Source organism: Labrus bergylta, chromosome 21, assembly GCF_963930695.1.
Source record: "Labrus bergylta chromosome 21, fLabBer1.1, whole genome shotgun sequence".
In the NCBI taxonomy this organism is placed as follows: domain Eukaryota; kingdom Metazoa; phylum Chordata; class Actinopteri; order Labriformes; family Labridae; genus Labrus; species Labrus bergylta.
The window spans coordinates 8,614,682-8,637,616 of NC_089215.1; the positions used below are offsets into that span (position 1 = coordinate 8,614,682).

Here is a 22,935-nt window from a genome sequence, read left to right on the forward strand (position 1 = left end):
GATTTTAACTTAACTGATCATTTGTTTATCAGTATGTCTTTGATATTCCTCTTTTTCTAGCTCTATTCCAGACACTCAGAAAAACAATGCAGCACTTTTTTTCTTTTTGCTTAAAAGATTTCAGACACTTTTATTATTGTACAAGTGAGACCAGCATAATGAAAGTGATAATATCCATGAACATGAAAGACATTTTTTCTTACTGTATTTACAGAGAAGTGTCTTCACATCACACACAAAAAAATCCTTCTATAAAATGAACAATTTGTAAATAACATAATTAAATAAAGACCTACCTTTAGGTTTACAGCTGAATATGCATATGATGACCATCTCTGCACTGCATAGAATTTATACATATACTTTTCCTCATGAACAACGTGAATTTTTCCTAATAATAATAACAATCATAATAATACTGCTCTCATGATGCATAAAGGCGGCCTGTAAATTAACAATAACAAGAACTAAGTCTTTGGCAAATGCAAATACATTCACTTGACAGATGAAGAAACAATAATTCCAGCTTGATTCAAAGAAATAACCCGGACTGAACATGTGAGGGAACTGAAAGTTAGGTAGGTAATGTTTAAGGCATTTAGCTGAAATCATCACCCTGCTTTTTTAAAAACTTTATTAGAGGCCTGAGAATCATCCAATCAGTGTGACTGTGGACGCTTCTGGCAAAATGTTTCTTACTGTTTCAAATTGGAATGGCTTTAATATTGTTTTTTTTTAATATTGAATGCCAAAGACTTAATCGAATAAAATTAAAAACATAAGCTGTGAGAACATAGTAGTGCACGTCAAGGCAGTAACATGATGGGCCTCGAACAACAGGAAAAACTGTGAAGCTTTAAGTGCCTTTTCAGACGCAGACTTATTAGACTTACAGTCAGATCAATGAAATTAAGCAAAATATGCATCATCATTTTTCAGCATAATAACGCTCCAGTGTTGCAAACCTCCAAAATAGTGCAAAAATAACAAACAAAAAAACACAGTCTGATGACATCTCGTATCCTGACAAATAAGAAAAAGTCAAACACTAGCCAAGCAGTGTGCAGGTTAGGAATTGTAAAAATGAAATTAAAAAATTATTTTAAGAATATATTTACTAGTTTCTTGAAATCTTGCAAATAAGAAGCCATGTTGATATACTGTCATGGCTCCCTCTATTTTCCCAACAGATGTTTCTTTATTAATTTCATTTTCATTTTTACATCTTGATTGTGTATCACAGAGAACATGTCCTAATCTTCTCATGGCATCAAAAGCGATCGGTTTAGTCATGCTGGATGTTTGGTCGGTGACTGATCAGATTGATAAAAAAACAGTGTTAGCCTGCCACAGCCTGAGTGTGCTGCTTCTAATCTCCTCTGATCTCACTGTGCTGCCATCTGAATCGAGGAGGGGATGAATGGTGAAAGGGGGGGGAAAAAAAAGGCTGCTGCTACATTTTTAAGCTGTGGACAGGGTCCCTGCTGAGAGCCGTCTAGAAAAGGAATGTACAGTATTGATCCATGATGGGATGAAACTGTGACACTGCTTCAGGATGGAAATAAAATCTGTTTATTTTGTTGTCAGTCTTTTTTTTAATTTTATTATTTAACCAGCTGCATTTAGTAACAGTTGTCATAGTGTGTAGCGACTCTCAGTGTCTCTGGTGCTGTCTTGTAGATTTTTTTTGGCTTTGAGTGTCCAAAGAAGCTTCATGGAGGGAGAAGAGAAGTCGTCTGGAGTCCCAAAAAAATCTGTTAAGTGTCTCATTGTCTGAGCCGAGAGCATGTTATGCGCAGTTGCTCAGTGTCCAGTGGACCATGCCGCTCACACCGGGGCAATATGGAGGCTAAGGCCATGGTCCTGCAGGTTGATTTGGTTTCCATGGTAACTAGTGACGGTCATAGGCAGTGGCAGCAGTGGGAGGGGCGGAGCCTCTCGATGCGGCACTATAATAATAAGGGGAACCTGAAAGTTAACAGAAGAACGAACCATTTGAAACAACAACAAATACAGACTTTACTACAATTTAACCCAAAGAATAATCATTGTTAAAAGTTGAATGGTTGATTAGCTCTTTTTTCAAAACTAATAAAGGATGAAAGTGGTGGCTGAAATGTTTATAATCAATGTACCGTTTCCTAAGCCCCGCCTCCTTTTATCCTTTTGCTATTCTTTAAACCTAACCAGTATTTTATAGCACAGCCAGTTCTTAAAATTATTTCATTTTTTTTACGTTTTGTCTAGCTGTTTTCTGAGATGGACCTTTCTTTTCCTGTTTAGTGTAAACAAATGTATAGTTATCTGCACAAGCAACTGCAAAAACAAAATCCACAGATGATTTTTTATTATGATCCAACTTTTTTTTCTTTAAAACGTAATGAATTATATTGAATTAACAAGACTAGGCTACGAACCCTAAAAAGAATAAGATAGCATCTTCTGCTAATGTTCCATTTACATACAATAACAACACAGTTCCTCCTTGGTAGGACAGGGAGTTAAGATAACATGTTTGGCTACTTCGCTTATACAATGTTTGTATTTTTTAAACTCAAGTTTTCACAAATTGGTTAGGTTAGTCCTAACCAAGGGCCTTTTTTTTTTTTTTAACTGTGACACCTTATGATAATTTAAGTTTTGAAATATGCTTCTTGGAGAACCGCCTGCTGTGCAAGGTTATGGTTTCTAAGGCTGTAATTGGACCATTTCTGTTCAGGGGGAGGGGTTTAGCTAACAGTCAATTAATTGTTCTCAGTCAGATTCTCTCTATCTACTCACTTAGTAATGCTGGGTTGCTGAATCGCCAAGCTTCGTTGTAGGTTGTGTACTGTGGATGACTGTAGGGGTTCCCCGAAAACTCACTCCCTGCAAAACAAAACAACAAATCAATTAGCATTTCAATGCATCCAACCATTAGCCCTTCACATGCAGCCATTTCTCGTCATTCAAAACAGGATGCAATTTGAGGGGGAAAATGATAGTCATCGTCGTGCGACCAGTCAAGCAAGTAATTTATTTCTTTTTCATTTCACTTAAGTTATGCAACACTGAACAATACAGGATGTGACACTGAAGGCGGCTTTCCCTGTCCCATTTATGGATATCTACCCATTCTTCTTCCTGCAGTATATTCCAAAGCGCTCTAATAAATACAGAGTGGTAATAAACAGCTTCATGCATACATTTTTGATATGCTGCAATAAATCCTGCTACCCTTCTTGCAGGAATTTTAGCATCTCGGATTTGAACCCCCTTTGGGCCTGAGCTTTGGCGTTTGCTACAGCAGGATTTCATTGCTTGGGAAGTAACTTGGGGCATGTCAGTGAGCATTGCTGTTGGTTCAACATGTTTCTTTCCTTTATGAGACAATAAAGGCAAGATTTTATATGAAGCTAGTGAGAAATGGCTTTGCTTTAACAGTGTTTTGCGCCTGTCACTAAATCTTAGTGGTTGTGTAGGCTACATGATGAATGGGTTGTAACACAAAACCACAAGCCATGGGATTAAGGCCTTCATCTTTTGCTGTGTGCCACATCAGAACAAATGGGAAGTAAAAGTATGTTTGACTTGACGGTTTTTCACCAACATGATTTAACAGTTTTATTAGCCAAAATCCAAAAAGTAATCCTGGAGTGAAATGCCACTGGGTGCTCCTAGATCTCCATCTTTTGACTTTTAGCTATCTGAAGGGTTTGTCCAAAAAATGTTCAGTTGTATATTTTATTAGCAGCTTTTAACAATGACGTCAGTAAGAAATACAAGACAAAATTTGGGGCTTGACTACAATGTGCCGAAGTTTGTTTGTATGGAAAGGCTTATGTACCGCAATTGAATGATTTTTATAATGTTTTTGATCAGCAGAAAAATAAGTATAGAAACAAATGATCACGGATCGCATAGCAGAAGTTTTTCTCAAGCTCAGCCGACAAAACCAAACAGGACAGTTAAGTAACCCTTTTGTCTGAGGGTGGAAATGCAACACGTCGTGGCGGCCCGTTTAAAGGAGAAAAGAAGAACAGCCTGTGATGGGTTGTGTGATTGGTAAATGATATGCTAACACAGGACACACTCCACTGGTTTCCCCAGCCATGCTGTTTAATCACATTCAAGCAAAATGTCTGCTGTGTTTGGGTGAAAGTGTACGTGTGTGTGTGTGTGTGTGTGTGTGTGTGATGATGCTAGAGAGTTGTGTTTGTGTGTGTGTGTGTGTGTGTGTGTGTGTGTGTGTGTGTGTGTGTGTGAAGAAACAGTACCAAAAGCCGAATCCCAGCTCTGTTCCTAGCAGTGAAACACAGGCCTGACCTCCACAGAGAGATGAGATATTTGAATATTTACGAGGCTCCCATACCTCTGCCTTTTGACCCTTAACTGTTTCCTGTGAACCTGAACTGCAGGTTAAGTAGAGGAGGAGAAGGGGACATGCTCTGGAGCTCAGAGGCTGGGGAGGGCTGCTGGTTTTGTTTATTAACAACCAGTATAAACGGCGATGCGGAAGGATAATGAGCTAGAGAGGCAAGGGGAAAAGCAGGAAGAAGGAACACCGACTGTCCTCTCCACTGTCTTTGAACGCTTATTCAGCCTGTCTTATCTTATGACACACTGAGCTAATATACGAATGTGTGCCTCATATTCAACAGACCAATATGTGCTGTCTCTTTGTTTACTTTTGCTCTAAAGTCTCTTCCACTTGCTTCCACAGCGTCTACATTTGTTTGATTTGAGGCTGATGAACAACCTGTCAAACGGACCAAAACAACGGTGTCAAGGCTGTGACGTCGTCTGTGACTCACCAGGAACCATTCCAGCGAGGGTGGAGGTCGGGTAGCTGCCCTGGCCTGTGGGGGGGACGTGAGGGGGATACCCAGGTAAGGTTGTGTTGGCCATATCTCGACCTGGAAAGACAACAGAAAACAAAGAAACAACTTAAGTACTAATCTCTTCTACACAAATCTAAAAAAAGATCTGGACTTTTCTGGACTTTTGGAAGTGTTCAGATCTTCAAGTAAAAGTAGCTATACAGCACTTCAAACCTATGATTTGTTTTTATAATGTACTCTGAAATACATTTTCAGCCCAGTACCCCCTGATCAATAGAAAAATATCTCACTAGAGTAACAGCCTGTATGAAGAGGAAGGCTGAAGCACTGGAATAAGACATTTAGACTGTACACTTTTTAAGATGAAACATTTAGCTAATACATTTGAGCAGTTTAGTGATAACATTTTGGGTATTATGTTTTAATTTGACATCAAAAAATCTCAAGTGCTCCAGCAGTTCTCTGAAGTACACCTCAGGGTTTTAGTGCCTTTATTTGAAAAGCAAATAAAAGCCCGTCTTACATAATTCTTGATTAAGTTCAATTAATCGAATATGCCAAGTTTCTCTAATGTTATTCTGAAAACCAATCCAATAAAGTAATGAAGTAAAAACAATTGTATGCCTCCATCTTTAGTGTAGGGGACATGTAGAAAGTCACGTGATGAGAAAGTACTGGAGAAATGGTGCCTAATTTAATGTTTCATCACTTATGACAAACAACACAACCACCGCAAGTCAGTCTGCACAACGGCTAGATTGTTACTGTAACCAATCAGAGGCTCAGCCAGTCCGTGCCAAACGTATAGGAGAGGAGCCTTTAAACTTGTCACTAAACAACAGAAAGCCTCAGTCTCCAACAAGTGAACTCAAAACATGACAACAGCTGCTTTCAGAGAACTGAACTCCCAAGAGTTCCCATGAACATGCGTCCTCATTACACCATTCAAACCTGCCTAAATATGGCAGCCTTTGCCAGCCTGACTCCTATAAGGCACCTCTCTCTCTTTTTTCCCTCTGTGGCTGTAAAGTCCGAGCACACCGGCCCCTCTGCACAGCGTCACCCTGCAGATATTCAGCCCTGTAATTAAGAGTGACGGTTGGGCTGTCCTCGCTGACCACGAGGACGTTTGGACAACAGCACGTAACCCCAATCTGCACAGGGGCCGGGGTAAGAGAGGCCCCTGTTATATATTGTCAGCTGTGAGGGCCACTTGGACTCAAAAAGGGAAAATCCCCTTCAAATGGAGCTTTTAATGAGGAATCCGAAGATGAAACACACCATAACGCCAAAGGACAACTCAGTCGTCAGCGCCGTGTTGTCCGCTTTACAATCAAAGTCCAGATACACGCTATGAACTTCATATAGAGAGTTTATTCTCAGGGTGGTCGAAACATAGCCTGATGGAGAACTGTTAAAGTTCAGAGCTGAGAGTGAAGCTTTTGTCTGAGGAACACTTTTGATTTTAATAGTTGAGATCCTTTAAAGAAAAGAGAAATACATTTTTTTTGTTTTGTGATGATCAAGGTGATAGCTTTGTTTTGTTGTGTCATCTGTCACTTGCATGGTCTATTTAATTTTCATATGTGTAAGATTTTTTTGGGGAATCTGATCTAAGTAAAAGGAATACAAAGTACTTGCTGGAGCAAACCACATTTTTTTAATCTGGTAGGCTGCACCACAGAGACTTCCTCTCTTTAGTACAAAGTCATATTTCTGTTTCAATGCCAGAAACTGAATTTTGCAGACAATGAGCTTTGCTTGTGAGAGCATAAACCATAGACCAACTTAGGTTGGACTTCCGATTCATACCTGTTCAATTTCATGAGCAACTTTTTTGTTTAATTGAAGGGCAAGCCAACAAGCCCTTTGGGTGTTGAAGTAGCTTCTACTACAGGCTTGCAGGCACCCTGGCTACAGTGGGGGCCACAGGGGCCGGGGAGTGAGACGGCTGGTTCAAACTGGTGAAGATGAAGGAAGGCAGGCCTGGACACAGGACTCAGGCCTGACATGGAGGAGGAGAAGAATGAGAAGGGGAAGTGGAGGGAGCTGAAGAAGCCTTTTGGTGGCTTGATGATGATATACAACATATCTATATTTTGTTTATCTTGGACTATGAAATACAAAAAAACACAAACATTCTGAAATTGCATCAACAGGACTTGTTTTTGAGGAGGTTTTCACGGGACACTTGAAACAGTGGACACAGTTGGTGCACCAATTTAGTGATGTATTTTGGGCAGAAAAAAGAGAGCAAGAAAAAAAAAAACAGTTTAGAACAGAATAATAATTATTTAGGTTCTTTAATTTTGAGTATTTTTCCAGTACATCTCGGATGTATCTAAATCTAGATTTCAGCATCACCAATAATATTCCAGATTAATGGTTTACACACAAATGATGATGATGAGTATGATGTAGTTGTAGAATGCATTGTTTTTGATATAAGTCATAAATAATGTAAACAATTCCTTGGGAAATTATCACCAACCTGACCTGCTACTTAATTAACATGTTGCTTTCATTTAAACCATTAAAATGTAAAAATTAATAGATTTCTTTATCTAACAATATGCTTCTCTAAAAAGGGTCTTTATTGATAACATGTTTCTATTATTCTCTATTGTTTTTTATGCAGCTCTACTTCATAGATACAAATATACATTATCTGCACAAATACAAATTTTTGCAGGGCTTGTACTCATGCATTTATAATTGTGGTGACGCTTCTCTCTTTAAAGTAAACAACCTGAATGCTACCTCCAGAACTGGTAGTATTTGTTGGTTTGCCAAAGTCCTAAAGTAGCAGTCAAACTAAAGTATAAAGCCAGAAAATACTGCAGAAAATACATGGAGAATCCATTTTTAAGGGGGGGTTTCCTTTACAATACATGCAAAAATGGAACGTTTTCAATTCTGATCATGGGTTTAATCAAAAGAGAAACTATTCAGTCTGATTGAACAGCTGTTCTCTGTTATTTGCAAATCTCTGCTCTGATAGCGGTATTGTGTTCGGCCTGGTGAGATGTGTCTTTTGGTTAAATCGCTGAGACTGGAGGGCTGCAGAGTTAAAGAGCTTTACAGAGTAGAGTGAGGTCATGCCGGACCTTTCATTTATAATAAGAATTAGTCAGCCACAAGCCAGTGCACATAAGTCAAAGGGAGCCGGGGGAGCACTGCAGGTGGGGGGTCCAGCAGGGCTGAGGCCATTGTGTGTGAGTGTGTGTGTGTGTGTGTGTGTGTGTGCGTGCGTGTGTGATGTGTGTGGGCATTGCTAACTATTGTCTAACTGTCTCAGCAAACACTGACCCAATCTTTTTTCATTATTATTGCAGCAGCTACAGCCGTCATACATGTTGAATTAAAGTAAGCACCGTTATCTCTTTATTAGCTCGTTTCAACGAGATGAAAACCATAATGAGGAGGATCCCTGCGTAAACTGTTCTGTTTCAAGGAAACATCTAGTTATTATATTCTAAAAATATGGATAACCTGCTATGAGTTCATTTTTTTGGCCGTAATGTTGCAGTATTGTAACAAAAGAGGAGAAAAAAAACAAGTGTCCTTGTACGTTTCCTCCTCTCATCACATTGCCAATACCCATCTTTCCCTATTTAAACTTTAGAACAAAATGATCAATGTTGACTTGTTATCAATGTATCACTTCTTGGCTTCATTGACTCACTGATACACCACAGCTCATTAGCATTTTTGCTAATTGTTATGATATTGTTCTTCAAGGTTTGGCCTTTTTATGATTTAAGAAATCCGTGATAAGCTAGGTTGCTGGTTTGGTTACATCTGACAAATACCTGATCAAAACCAGCCCTGATACCAATCCAGTGCATTGAGTCGGGGTATGGATCCTTTCAACTTAAGCTTTATCAGCTTGTTCAAGAATTGGTAATAATTTGGACCACTGCACCTTAATCTGTATATTATAATCCTAAAAATATACTAATATTTATATTTATAGCATCCCATTAATCCATCCATATATACCCAATAATTCATTTTTTTCAGTCTTCATCTGTACATTTTGTAATTACTGTACATAGCACAGATTCTTGCACTTTCTGCTTATTGCACTTCTGGTGAGATGCCAAACCTCATTTCGTTACTCTATACTTGTATATGTGTAATGACAATAAAGTTGAATCTCATCTCATCTCATCAGAAGCAAAATAAATGCATTTTAGCTTGATTTCTTTGATATGCACAGGTAAAAGTCTTTACGTTTAGATTTTGATCTGCAAACATAAAAAGAGCAAATGATTAAAGAAAATATGTTTTCTTAAAGGTTTGATTTGCCCATATGGCTTTTGGTTTAGTTAGTCAAACACAACCTTTTGTGTATATTTAACATACATTTCTTTTCTTTTTTTTTCATAACTTGTTGACCATCGATAATAATCACAGCCTCTGTTGAAACTTTTTTTTTTGTATATTCCAGGATACAGTTGGCAGTGACTGCCAGCAGCTCTGTGACTGTTGCTTTATGTCCGCTTTAAAGCGCCTCTTTCAGAGAGGCGCCGGTTTAGAGGACTCTCTGTACAGCAATGATAGCCTCATTAGCTGCTTGCTAGCCTTTGTTGTTTTTTCAACAGAGATGTGTGTCCAGATTCTCATTAAAAGATGGCCTTCTTTATATTGTCCACTGTCTCTGACAGTCCCCTTAGATTGAACGCCAACAAATCAAGTTACTTTTTTCCCCGTCCTCTTTTTTTCCTTCCCTGTGAAAAAAAATAAATCAGAAGATGTTTTGGTTTGCTGTTACACAAGCCTGTTGATTTCTCTCCTCGTTTGAGAATTAGCTTGTAACAGTTACTGCTGAGGGATTAACAAAAAAGATACTTGGTGAGAGGTAATGGCAGCAGCTATTTGAATTGTTTCACTGCGTTTTTTGCCAAAGTTTTGAGAGATTTATAGATGTATCTACACCCACAACAACAACAACATGACAAGAAAAGTTATTCCCAGGTTTCACAATAACGTAAAGTCAGATTCTTAAAAACCAAAACAGAGAAGCAGGGTGACCTCTTTATTTGGCACTGTAACAAAGTCGTTTGTGAATGACTCTTTTTCCAGCAAGAGTATTAAATTTAGCATGACAGGGACACCTTCATGTTTGCTACAACAACAACCACAAAATCTTTGACCTCCATTTTCTAGGCTATATGCAGAATGGGGCAATTTATCACCAGCCAAAAAATCTCAGCACCCTAATTAATTACAACTAAGTAAAGAATGTTTGGAGAGCCAAATTGCTTTAATTCCCCAAACGCCGGCTGAAAGTCATTCATTATCAAATGTGTGCTCAAAGGTTAGTTTGCTTTTGTGAAGACGAAATAAGCATTAATTTCGAGGCCTGGGCGTGCGTGTCCCCCTGTGGGGAGACAGGCGAGCTGTTTGTCATGAGGCCACACGTCACTGACGGCATGTTCACTGTCTGATCTTTGCTCGCTGCTCACTGGACAACGGCAGGTCTTGATACTTTCAGTGCAGAGCTCTCACTCAGCCTAATTGAATGTGGATAGTTTGTGTTTCCTGGATGAGGGTTTTGTTTAGAGAGTTGACAGGAAGGGATAAAGAAGCGTACAGAAGCAGCTGCTTGAGGAGGAGAATTGTCATTGACACTTGGGCTTTGAGCCTTTGGAGGCCTCCATTAACAGGCCCAGCAGGGAATATGTTTAAAGAGTCTTCAGTATGCAGCCACTGAGTGGAGATGTGTAAAACTCCCACTGAGTGCTCAAGGGAATCCACTCAGTGCTCAAAGATGCCTCTTCAGTCTGAAGCACCACTGAGGAAACAGGTGGGCTCTGACTAATTTCAGGAAATACAGAAACTCTCTATAGAAATAGTGGACAATTGGCCATATCAAGGCCATCTCTCCATTTATTTCTCAAAATACACAAAAAAAAAGTTCCGAGCTCCTCCTTCTGCTATTCATAAATTCGCCCACCGCTCACACTATTTGAATTTTAAGCAGTTCGGATGAACAAGAATAAGAAGCACTTGAGATGAAATCCATCTCTCGAAGGGAATTCATCAAAGAAATTACTTCCCATATCAACAATAGAAATTACCTCACAATATGCAATTGTCCTTTCCACATATTCATGGAACCCTTTGGTGTTTTTATGGGGTAAGAGGGACTATTTAGCAGCTAATACAGCATTAATGTGGAGGAGAGGGAGAGAGAAAAAAAAAAGCGGTTTTAATGGAAGTGGCTTCTTGCCTCTGAATTTCGATGATGGGCACAAAGGCCTTAAATCCCTTTCTTATTTGAGGCTGCTTTGCAGGTACTTTTCAGACCTAATAGGATAAGTAGAGGACACAAAAGATTTCTATCTCTCAAGTCTTTCAACTCACAGAGAATCCCGATCTCTGGCAATGAGCACCTCATGAATCATTCATTTTTAATAGATTATGCAAATTCCAGCACATAAAATCAACAAGATCAATAACTGCAGGCGTTTTAATTGGTGTTCAAAAACATTTTAAGGATGAACATAATCTCCAGCTCTTTCCCCCGTAAAGACACAATTAATTTGAAATTGGATCTCAGCCTAAACACTACAGATAATTTACTACTTTTTGCAAGGCTTAAAATTCTGCTGGTAGGCTTATCTCTGGCAAGTAAACTGTAATACTCAGCCATTAGAGAGACCACACACCTGAATATCACCCAATATCCACCGAGGCAAGCACTGAGGGAAAACAGAGCCGAGGAGCCACTAACTAAATACTAATTAATGGAAGTCACAGGCATGTTTGTTCCATTAGTTTGACCTCTGAATGCTTTATTTCTCTTCCCCCAGTCAGATCTACCAGCAGAAAAGGACATGGACTTTTTTAAGAACATAAAAGTATTTACTAAGTTCACGAGGATTGTAACAAGACGAACAGTATTAAATACATTAGATAGACAGCAGAAATATTGACCCATGCCAAATTGTGGGACTATGTTATCAGTAGTTTTCATGAGTGGATAAAAATGGAACATTGTATGAAAATATTGATTGAATAATAATGTGTTTTTAATAAACTTCCTACCGATATTTAATATACATTTTTCTCTTTAATCAAGGCGTCAGACTGTTTTCATTTACTGTCTTGGATGTTTCACGTCCAAAGTGTTGGATCAAATTTCATGTTGGCCCAAGAAAATATTAATCCTTATTGTTATCTTAATAATAGCCAATTTATATACCAATGTTTTTGTATATCTAAAGGAATATATATATATTTTTAAGGTTAATGTCGGGAAGATTGCAGCAATAAACGTACAGATCGTATTAAACCATGTATATACAGTATATATTTGGTCAAATGTTAATGAATGGGTTTAAGGGCTTAGCATATCATCCTATATTGATGGCAGGCCCCTGAATTGATCTAAATCAACACTGTATTGTGGCAGACTTTGTGATATCAGCAAACATTGTATTGTTGTCTGAAGAATCAATATGAAATCGTACTGAGGTGACTTTTGGGATTATCACCTTTACTTTCATACACTGACTTCCTATCCTATCCTGCTTTATGTTTGTGCATGTAAACATCATTTCCCAATGATGGTTTTCTATATGATCAAACCCAGGATAAGGCTCATATCTGGGATACTCAAGTCCACGTAAACCCACTGTTTGATCGCAGGCTCAGCAGAAAAATACAGATAAATGGCATCTGCAGCAATATAGTTTAAAATAAGAACATTTAAGCTGATTTTAAATGTATTGTTGTCATAAACATGAAACTTTGAATGTCATCCCCCTCTTACAGGAGTGTCTGATGAACTTCACTGTACTCAGGGTTACAGGGAAAAGTTCTTACAACTTTTACCAAATATGCACACATGCACACTTTTATGCGTACAATCTCATCTTTCTCCTTCTATATGACTCGAAGCGTCTGTGAAACAGTAAGGAGTTTCTCTCTGCAGAAAAATAACCCAGGTGCAAACAAAGCCTCCTGCAGAACCAGACCCGCTTCCTACAGGGGCCATGGTTGTATAAAGGACAACCACACACCTTTCTTCTCAGGAGGCCTGCCTTACAGGGGAAATCTACCTCCCACATATTAATGAGAAAAGGGCCCTTTCTTTGCTCATAACACTGCTTGGCTATCATTTGAGAAGGGGGGCTGCTGCTGCTGCTGCAATTTTCAATCACCTTGTCCTCCCCCACACAGAACTCGTTGCCTTTGATGGCTGCTGCATAATTATATGAATTTTAATAAAAGCTCTGTATATTAATCTCGGGGCCCTCTGACAGTCATCGTAAACTTTCAGTAAACTTAACCTTCTTCTTGGTAATAACACGGCAACAACGAAACAATATTTCAATTAGCCAGGCAGTCATTAACTGTGACAAGGAGAGGAGAGGAAGAGGAGGGGAGAGAGAGATAGGAGGGTGAAATAAATGATCATGGTGTTAAGAGTTAGGCGGCAGAAATGCCAGAGCGTATTTACAGAGGCACATTACTCGTGCCTCCGTACACACAAACTGTCTCCCGGCGAACAAATCACAGGAGCAACACAGCAGTCGACAAGCAGTCCGTCCTGCATGGTGGCCCTTTTTTTTTTTTTTTTTTTTTTTCATGAGACCTTGCTGTGATACACAGTCATAGTTCTGATGTGCTGACACCCAAAGGTCCTTGTCCAGCGGTGACTGAACAGCCCCTCCACCCCCATCACACCCCACGATCTCTCTTACCGCCCTGCTAACTCAGCAAAAACCAGACTGAGGACAGCTGCTAAGCGTTTATCGCATCATCGTACCACCTTTTCAGCTCAGAGTGAAATGGTATTAAAAAAGTCTTCACACTTAACTTTTTGGTTTGCTTTTATTTTCACACATTTCATAATTTTTCTTTTTTTTTTAATGTCAATTGCACAAGCATGGTTTTTCTTTTACAGTGTTGAAAAAAAAAACCCTCAGCTGAAGCTGTGGCTCGGCAGCATAAAGGCGGACTGAGCGGCACTTGATCTTACCTACAGGGTAGCTTTGCGACACACTGGGGCCCAGGTCTGGGTTGGCGCTAGAGGATAAACTGGGCTTGACTTCGTCCAGGCTGGAATTCAGGCCAGGGAGCGCGTACTCATTAGCCTGGGAAAAGGACAGTTGAATCATTACACAACCAAACAATACCTAGATGGAAATCCTCCCTTCTCCTCCTCCATTAAGCGCTCCACACAGGCCTGCGCGAGTATAAATTTGTATGAGAGCATTGTGTGTGTGTGTGTGTGTATGTGTGTGCGTGCGTGCGTGTGTTCAAGCTGCAGGGTGGCAGTTCAAGCATATCATGAATGTATTTTGGTATTGTCTGAGAGGAAGTGGGATTTTGAGATGAGTGAAAAGCCAAGGCGTCAGCTGGCCCTTTGTGCTTGACTGCAGTGCTACCCCTGATCAGCCAAGGGAGAAAGCAGTTCTGCTTTGTTAGCGGCACACCATGTGGCCTGTTTGAGGGACACCATTCACCTTTTTTTTTTTTTTCTTTTTTTAATATAGAGTCTAAACCACCTTTAAATTTCATTACATCTCATCCCTGAATAAAATCATCTGTACAACTTGAACTTTTTGTCACCATTTAACTGTTTGAGCTTTTCACGTATTGTTTGCGTTTAGGTGTTCACCTGTATCATAAAAATACTTTATTTTTTAAGTAAATGTGCTCACCTCTGAAATTTCGTCCCACCAAACTATGTAGGTTAACTAAATCTGTGCAGTCTGCTTCTTTAAATTAAAAAAAAAATCATTTTAGAGTAAAACCTCTCGACCACATGGTTTGTTATTGTATGCATCTCTCTCCAATATTAGTGACAATATGACACCTGAGTTAACAGGGTACCAGTACAAAAGAATACATATATTTATATATTTTGGTTAATTATTTATTTGAAGATCACTCTACTTTTCTTTTATGAACTGCATCCAAACTTCCTAATTGTTTGGTGTTTTCCTAACATAGCTCAAACCTTGAATAACTATGTCAGAAAATGAGAAACTTTGAATCACAAGCCAGAAATTACTGATTCAAAAAAAAGGGCAAAAAATAATGTGAACTGAAACTTCGATGCATACTTTCTGAGGTAGAGATGTTTGGTTCCCAGCGATACGCCTGATGTATTTCATTTGGTGCCAAAACATCTCTCCGTAAACAACATCCTACTTACTCAGGATAATAGACAATAATCACTTTATTAGGATTGTTTCCTGAGCAGTTCCAGTAAAAAAAATGTTCACAGCCAAGTTTGAGGATTAGCCAGAGTAACTGGGACAAACAAACATCAACGCTTTTTTGCTCCACAAAGAAAATAAATCCCATTATTAGTAATTTGGGTGAAGTGACCCTTTTTTATTTTTTTTTAAGTCAATCCGAAAATGATCTCTTCCCATCTTTTCTCTCCTCGTCATGTTTCCTTTTGTAAACCCTCTAAAGTCACCCTGGCAGATGTTTGGAGGTTTTCTTTAATGAGATGAGACTTCCGGAGTCTGAGTGTTGACAATGTTTGTCCAAAGCCCAGTGTGAGCCTGAGTGGCTCAGTGGGCCGCGCTCCCACAGGGGGGACGCCTGTGACCCCGCTCTTGTCTGCCACTATCACCGATAAACTCTAATTGTCTGCTACAACTGTTCACTGGCACAATGTCGGATGTTTTCCTCTATTCTATAGGCTGCAGACGCCAAACAGACGTTTTATCATGCAGATAAAGGGCAGAAGGGGGAAAACTGAAAAGATAGGTCTGAAAGGGATGACCAAATGGCTAGCAGAAGTGTGGGAGGGGTGAATCCATTGAGTTTTGCATCTCCAGAATGGGTTTTTAATGCCTCGCTACAGAGCCCAGACACTGGCTAATAGGGCCACATTTTCCAGAGGAAAAAAAAAAAAAGCGTGAGGCGCCCATGAAAGGGAAAGTGCTGTGATTAATATTGCATTCAATTAAACCTGATTTTTCTAGACTGTTTCTGGCCTCGTTTTTTTTCCCTTTCTTGCCCCCTTTTTTTAGTCCAACCCTGTTCCCCCTCTGCCTTTTAATACTCTCCCTGACGCTCTTTGTGATTGCAAGTCATTTCCAATTCGTTTTGGTATTGATCTTCCAGTAGAAATCAGTTTTGTAATTAGCTGCAAATTAGGCCCTCTTCTGGAGGTGAGGCCTGTCCCACTGATTTATCACCTGCGTAATTCTCCCCGATTGGAAAGAAATTAAAATGAACTCAATTAGGCAACTGCTTTTGCTTTATGGGTCCGACTTGTTGTTTGGTGGGAGAAATTAATAGTCTCTTGTTATTTAATAGTATAATGAAAGTAAATAAAGGTTATCCATTGTAATAAACCCAGAGCTTTTAATAAGCGTTGTTTTCTGGCGGTCGTTTTTTTTTTTTTTTTGCATGGGGGTGGCTGTTCCCCCAAATGCCTTTTTAATTTTTGAAATAAGGATGGATGGCAAGAAAGAAGGAACAGGAATACACGGTTTTCAAACATCCATTCCATGAATACATAAAGATGGCGTCACTCATTAAACGTCAACATGTCACACAGGGTTGGAAAATAACAAAGGCAAGAAGCAGCAGTTGAATAACAGCAAAAATGAAGAAAAATGCAGGTATTGATTAATTTCTTGTTGCCTTACTGTTATTCTCAATTATAGGGGATACAAGGAATGTGTTTTTCATCACAAAATCAATAATGTGTGGGAGTTTTCCTGGTGATCCCTGCAGCATTATACATGCGGGACTGTAATCCAGTGCTTGGCTATCTCAGACGTTTCTTTAATTAGCTTTGGTTTCTGGGTGGTTTGGTAATATTTGTGACATACGTTTTTTTTTTTTTATGTTTGTTCAGCATCACATGCGCATTTTGTGTGTGTGTGTGTGTGTGTGTGTGTGTGTGTATTTAATGAGTGTGGTGAGTTGCATTCCTACTGACCTGTTCAGGTTTGATGTGCTCCGATGTAGGGAAGACGTCAGGGTACGAGGGGCGTTCAAAGACCCGGTCCAGCGCTTCCAGCTGCTGCTGGGTGAAGGCATCGGCCCTAAGGTGTTTCCGTAAACTCTCCACACTACCCTGAGAATCACTGTGTGGGCCAGAACCATCTGAACCATCTACAAGAAGAGAGAGCAACAATCGAGACACTGACCCCGGGAAGCTGGCCTTTACTTCATGATATGCACTTTATATTCTCCTCATGTTTTTTTTCCCCTCTGTGCCTCCTCTGTGGGGGATCTGAGGAGTACAGGAAGGGATGGAGTGCAGGTTTTTCTGCCTCTTAATGGCTGTAGTGAGCCACTGGCTACATCACACAGGCTTTTCCCTGCACCCCTCTCCCCCCCATCACAGTAGCAACATCATGATCTGAAAGCCCTCTGGTAATTGATGGATTACCATCACTTGCAAATATATACATGTTGTGGCAAGCATGTATACTAATGAAAGCAGCAGCTAGCCCATTATAGTGCCTTTCTTCATTCAAGCCAGGGGATTTCCCCCCCCTCCAAAACCCTTGCCGAAATCAAAGGCACTTTTTTTTCTTAAAAGCACAATTTCCCTTTCACAATTCAATTCTGCTTTTATTCCCTGCAAGTGTGTGGTTCCATTTGGAAACAGCGGGCAGAGGACAAGAGGCTGAATAAAATTGTACAGTCTAGTTCAATCACCCAGCTCTCAAAACACAGGGATTTTTCTCCTGACTCCTGACCTGATTACCCCACTGTTGGGAGAAGGATGCCTTCGCTTCTCCTGTTGTCACTTGCGTGTGCTGCTTTACAGACCACCACCCCTTCTTTCCTCCTCCATCACCCCCCCCCACTGCACCTCCACCCCCTCCTGGCTGCAGTGGCTGTGTCTGTAGGTCTCCTCCCTGGATCGCTGAAAGCTTCAGCCCCCTTACAAATCTGTCATTCTAAATTTGCGGCAGATTATGTTCTCCTCTCAGTGGGAGAGCGGTGATATATGATATGCAAGGCCCCTATTGATTGCCTGATCTGGTGGCAAGAGGGAGCTGAAATGAACTTGAAATGAACATCATGCCTCAACTCATTGTGCGTATAATACTCTACTTAATCCCACATTTTTCTCTGCCATGGAATTCAATTGATCAATCATGTCTGTGTGATAGTACCATTTTGGAGGGTTATTGCCATTCTATTCTGCTGCTTGACCTTTTTTTCTCAGGCTGAGGCCAAAGGATGAACCCGGCTCGCCTGTGAACGAGCTATAAAACTGTGTGTGTGTGTGTGTGTGTGTGTGTGTGTGTGTGTGTGTGTGTGTGTGTGTGTGTGTGTGTGTGTGTGTGTGTGTTTGAGTCTGTGTAACCTGGAATTGGGTTGATGGCTACAAAAATGTCAAGCAGCAAATAAGTTATGATTCGTAAAGTATATCTTCTGTTTTTCTTTCTGTTTTCACTGCACAAACGAATGCGTGACTTATTTGGAAGTGATAACTGATTTGCCAGATTGTTAACAGTAAAAAAAATACATGTTGCATAATCAGATCTGAAGGGCATGGCAATCCCTGTCCTCATGTTGCCTTACATGAGTTTGACACAGTGGGGTAAACAGATTCTACATTTGAGGAAAAAGTGTGCACCAGGTAATGGATTGGTGCATCACTATGATATATTAATAATACTAAAGTATTATTAATATTACCAAAGTATTGTTATTATGATTTTAATCCAGATTATCAAACTCTTGATATAATCACTAAATTAAATCTCACATCTTCACACTTTACAACAGTTCTTCTATCTATAGAACTCCACATTTTGAGTCAAATGAATGAAAGAACAAAAAAACCTTATCTTAAAAAACCTTTGTCATCTTTTTCTTTCCGAAATAGTGAGTTGCAAAAGTATAGTTTTCCCATGACAGTGACTTGTTTTATGTTTCAAACATTTGAATATAGATGTATTTGCTCGATGAAGTTTATACATTTCTGTGTTCATTATTATTTCCACACATTTTACCTTAATTTAGTCATGATATTTGGTAAGGTTTTAATGTAATTTCTTGACATATTTAGACAGAAAGTTATAATTTAATATTGAACACTTAAATCGACGCACAGTTTAAAGGAATCATTTTTAATTTCAGGGAAAAGTCAGATGCTGATTGGCGGTTCATAGCCATTAAACTGTAAAAGAGTCAAACAGCTGGCTTGGTTTTCTCCAATGCCTAGATCTCTTAACCGTACTTACACTTTATAGCTTGTTTAATTCGTGCAAAATTCAAAATATAAAGTAGTCGCAGTGCCCCATTCCAACCTGCTTCCAACTAATGCTAAACATAGCTTACAGGACTCAAGCTTCATATTTAGGTGAATTGGTTTAAGATGTTCACTCAACACATGAAAACAACACAACAGCGCTTAACTTTTCATCAAATTCAGGTAAATATTGAGCATTGTTCTGCTCAGCCTCAGTAAAAGGCCCTCACCTCCCATAGCTGCTTCATGTCACTTTATCAAACTCAATTGTTCTCTTTGCTACCAGCGCAAATAGAGTCATTAATTACTATCCATCAGCCGGCCTGAGCCACCAAACCTGATCAATACCCCCCTACACACACACACACACACACACCATATTTGTCATTCAACCACTGAGGAATACACTTCCCACACACAAGACAAACCATCCTGGGTCAACCTACACACTCTTCCTCCCACTCAGGCTGAGGACAGACCCATCTGCCCTCCCAAATACCGATCCCCACCAGACAAGGCAGCAACGATGAAGACGATTCTGCTGACATATTGAATATTTGTGTCGCTTTCTTGTATGTATGTATCAGGGCTATGCAAACATAACCATTTATTTGATAGCAAAGTATATCATAAAACTTCTAATAAACTGCCCCGAACAACATTTTTTTTTTTCTCGTCTTAGTTGGTGTCTTTCAACAACAATAGTTCCCTAATCCCCCACCCTTTGTGGTTGTTACTGTAACCATGTCAACAAAGATCTCTTTACTTTGATAAAGCAGTCATTTTAACCCAAACAGACCTCATCTTTCCATAGATCTGCTTTGTGCAAGAACTTATCACACCTAACTCAAAAAGTGAAAAATCTGAAAACAAATATATTTTCTGTCATGTCAATTTAGGTAGGTTTTCCAAAACGTTTTCTTTTCAGTAACTGATCAATTTCAAACAATTATTTACCCTAAAAGTTTTCAGGTCGGGCCTGAAAGCTCTTCTTATCACTACAAGAAGTCACTTCCAATATTTGGACATCTCCAAATGTGCCCATTATTCTGATGTTTGCCCACAGTGGCTTTGTTGGTGCATTACACGCTTGTCCCGCTCTGTGGTCGTTTATTGATCAACGGATTGTAGTTGAGTGTATTCATCTTGACATCGCTCTGTATTAACACTCCAGTAACGAGGGAGCAGCCTCCATCAGATCAGATAACCAGCTCTATAAAGCAGACTCCTCTCTGCGGGTTCGGCACCCAGAGGTCAAGACCCCTAGCAGGAGGCTTTAGACAACGTAACTCGGGGGAGTTGGGAGTGAGTCTGAGTGACTGCCCGCCAAACAACAACAGAACAATTATCACAAATGAAGTGCAGATTGAGCGGTCTGGGTATCTTTTCTGAAAGTCCTCTAGAGGAGAGAGAATGATTTTAAATAAAAGTTGAAGTTATCACACAATAAAAAGAGATTTACTGAGTTTTTTTTTTGTGAGTGGAAAGAGGAGGTGAGCTAGCACCTTGAGGTCATGAAAGCCCCCCTCTAAAGAATGAGCCTCAAACCCCCCCCCCCCTCCAAATCCCTCAGTTGGCTCCACGTTTAAATAACATGTCAACATACATACTCGCTCATTCCCTCAACACATTGTGATGTATTTCACAATAATACACCTTCATAACTTCCCTCCTAATTCAATTCCTGCTTAATGAAATGAAATGAAAACAAATTGGATGAACTCAGCCTCATTGTGGTTTGTCTAATTGAGTGTTTGGATTATGTTAACATAAATGAAATACTGAATTTGTTTGATACACGCCTCAACAGATCTTTGATCGTTGTGGGAAGAGATTAGATTGAAGATTAACGAGAAAATGGTTGAAAATCAGTTATTCAAAATTGCCAAATATTTCGTTTTTGCAGCTTTTTGAAAGTGGAATTCTGATTCTTTACTCACTAAAATGTGATCGTTTTGAAATGTCTTTAAAGAGCAAACGCTGTTTATCAAACAGCAGAACAGAAAATTAGGAGACATTTTGCTTTTTTTTTTTTGCTTTTTTAAACATTGCTTACTTTGATTTTCTTGAGCTTTTAAAGGCTTTATTAATCACATTTTTGCACTGGAGGTGCTGACACTCTGCAGTGCTCATAGTTCCTTTGTTGATTCTTCCTCTCCCCCAAAACAGATGCTGATACACAGAGCAGGGTGTGACGGCGGCCCGCTCTATCACTCATCTCCATCCACACACATCGGGCTCAGTCCTCACGACGCTCAGAGAGAAGAAATAATTAATTCAAAAGCCACTGAAGCACAGAATCACATCCATTCTGACTGCCACTGGCTATTGTTGTTGGGCTTTTTTTTAAATATATGATGATCATCTTATCATGAAATTTCTCTCTCGATGATTCTCTCATAAATAAAGAAGAAAGCGGCACAAAGTGAGAAAAGAGATCAGAATGGGTCAAATTAAAAGTCGTCTACAGGTTTGATTGTGCAATCTGGAGGTTTGCTCTGAAAAGACGTGTGTTAGGACTTTGAAAGACCGGACACACTTCATGGACATGCTCTCAAAAACAAAAAAAAAAACTTCTAGATGTCTGCTCAGGGTTAATTCAGCCCAATCGAACACTAACTCATAACAAGATGGTGAACAAAACAGCCATAAGAGCAGATTTGTACTTAAACATACGTACTGTATGAAAGCTTCACATTTCACCCTGAGAGGAGCAGCTTCTCCTTTTGTTTTTTTCTACGGTGTCAGAAGCAGTGGGGGGATGGAGGAGTCGTGGATGTTAATCTGTGAGGTAATAGCTTTTCTCTGCAGAATTGCAAATTCTAATATATGTCACTTTGCGGACAGCCGTGGTCACCATCTCCAGAGGTCTCTCCCTCTTTCTATCCACCTCCCCCCCCCCCCCCCCCTGCTCTGTATGTCCGCAACAATGGCTGCCAAGTGTAACATGCTACTTTTAATTTGCAATAACACGTGACAATAGTAGATTAATGGCTCTTATGACACCTGTGTCCCTGAAGCTCTTCTTGCCGAGACCCAGTGTACATAACGTGTGTCACACTACATTATCTCTACATCCCTGCTGTAATGGGGGACTTTTTTTTTTTAAGGGCACTGCTGACTTGGAAACTTAGAAGCTTGTCTGGCTGCCTGGCAGAGAGCCACAAAATTCCTGCCTAAAACAAATACTCCTCGCTACACAACCAATTCATTTCACCAGGGTTTCTGTTGCACACACAGCGCTCTCACCTCACCTCCACTCCTCTCCTCCTTCTCTTTCCCCCCTTTTTCTTCATGTTTTCAACCCTTGATAATGACTGTGCCATAATCATCGCGAGGCTTACCAAGTTAAATAGGGCTCAGGCAAACTGTGCTGTGAGGAAATGTAATCCAAACATTAACTGGTTATAGATGACTGCCTACTGAGGGAAGCAGAATAAGTGTGAAGAGCCAACAAGGCAACACAGGAACACAGACTGTTTTCTGGGAATAAAAGGCCTTTAACCACAAAATTTCCACATCTCAATAGAATCCAAAACATGTTTCATCTTCACTTTCAATGTCAGAGACCGCGAGTTTTCACTGACATCTTATGTCTACCTTTCTTGATAAAGATGTGTTTCTCGTTTGGGTTGCAATTGATCATTTTCTAACACATATAAAGAACTGCCATTATTTCTTATTTTCTTTTGTGTATATGTTATCAGATCAGAATTTATGGAGGCAAAGCATGGACATTTCGGACATATGGTATAGTATGTATTATGAATGGCAAAAATGGCATCTGTGATGATTTCCTTTATATAATACCCGCTCCAAATAATATTTCATGGTTAAATCGCCACTTGAGCTCCGGTCTAATTTCATGATAAAACTACACAGACTTGTTTCCCAATTTTCACCAATATG

General features: G+C 39.7%; 1 protein-coding gene across 4 annotated transcripts in view; it reads right to left on the reverse strand.

The window, feature by feature from the left end:
• Positions 1-204: 204 nt before the first annotated feature.
• Positions 205-22,935, reverse strand: part of pax2b (paired box 2b) — a 32,289-nt gene continuing 9,558 nt past the window's right edge. For 3 of the 4 annotated variants that reach the window (XM_020645791.3, XM_029279694.2, XM_029279692.2), the window contains exons 6-10: positions 16,750-16,925; positions 13,816-13,930; positions 4,794-4,895; positions 2,782-2,868; positions 205-1,949 (exon numbers count right to left, since the gene is read on the reverse strand). In XM_020645791.3, coding sequence (XP_020501447.1) covers positions 1,828-1,949; positions 2,782-2,868; positions 4,794-4,895; positions 13,816-13,930; positions 16,750-16,925 — 602 coding nt within the window. In that variant the 3' untranslated portion in view covers positions 205-1,827. Of the gene's footprint in view, positions 1,969-2,781; positions 2,869-4,793; positions 4,896-13,815; positions 13,931-16,749; positions 16,926-22,935 lie in introns of all 4 variants that reach the window. The other variant, XM_020645793.3, reaches the window with a different exon arrangement.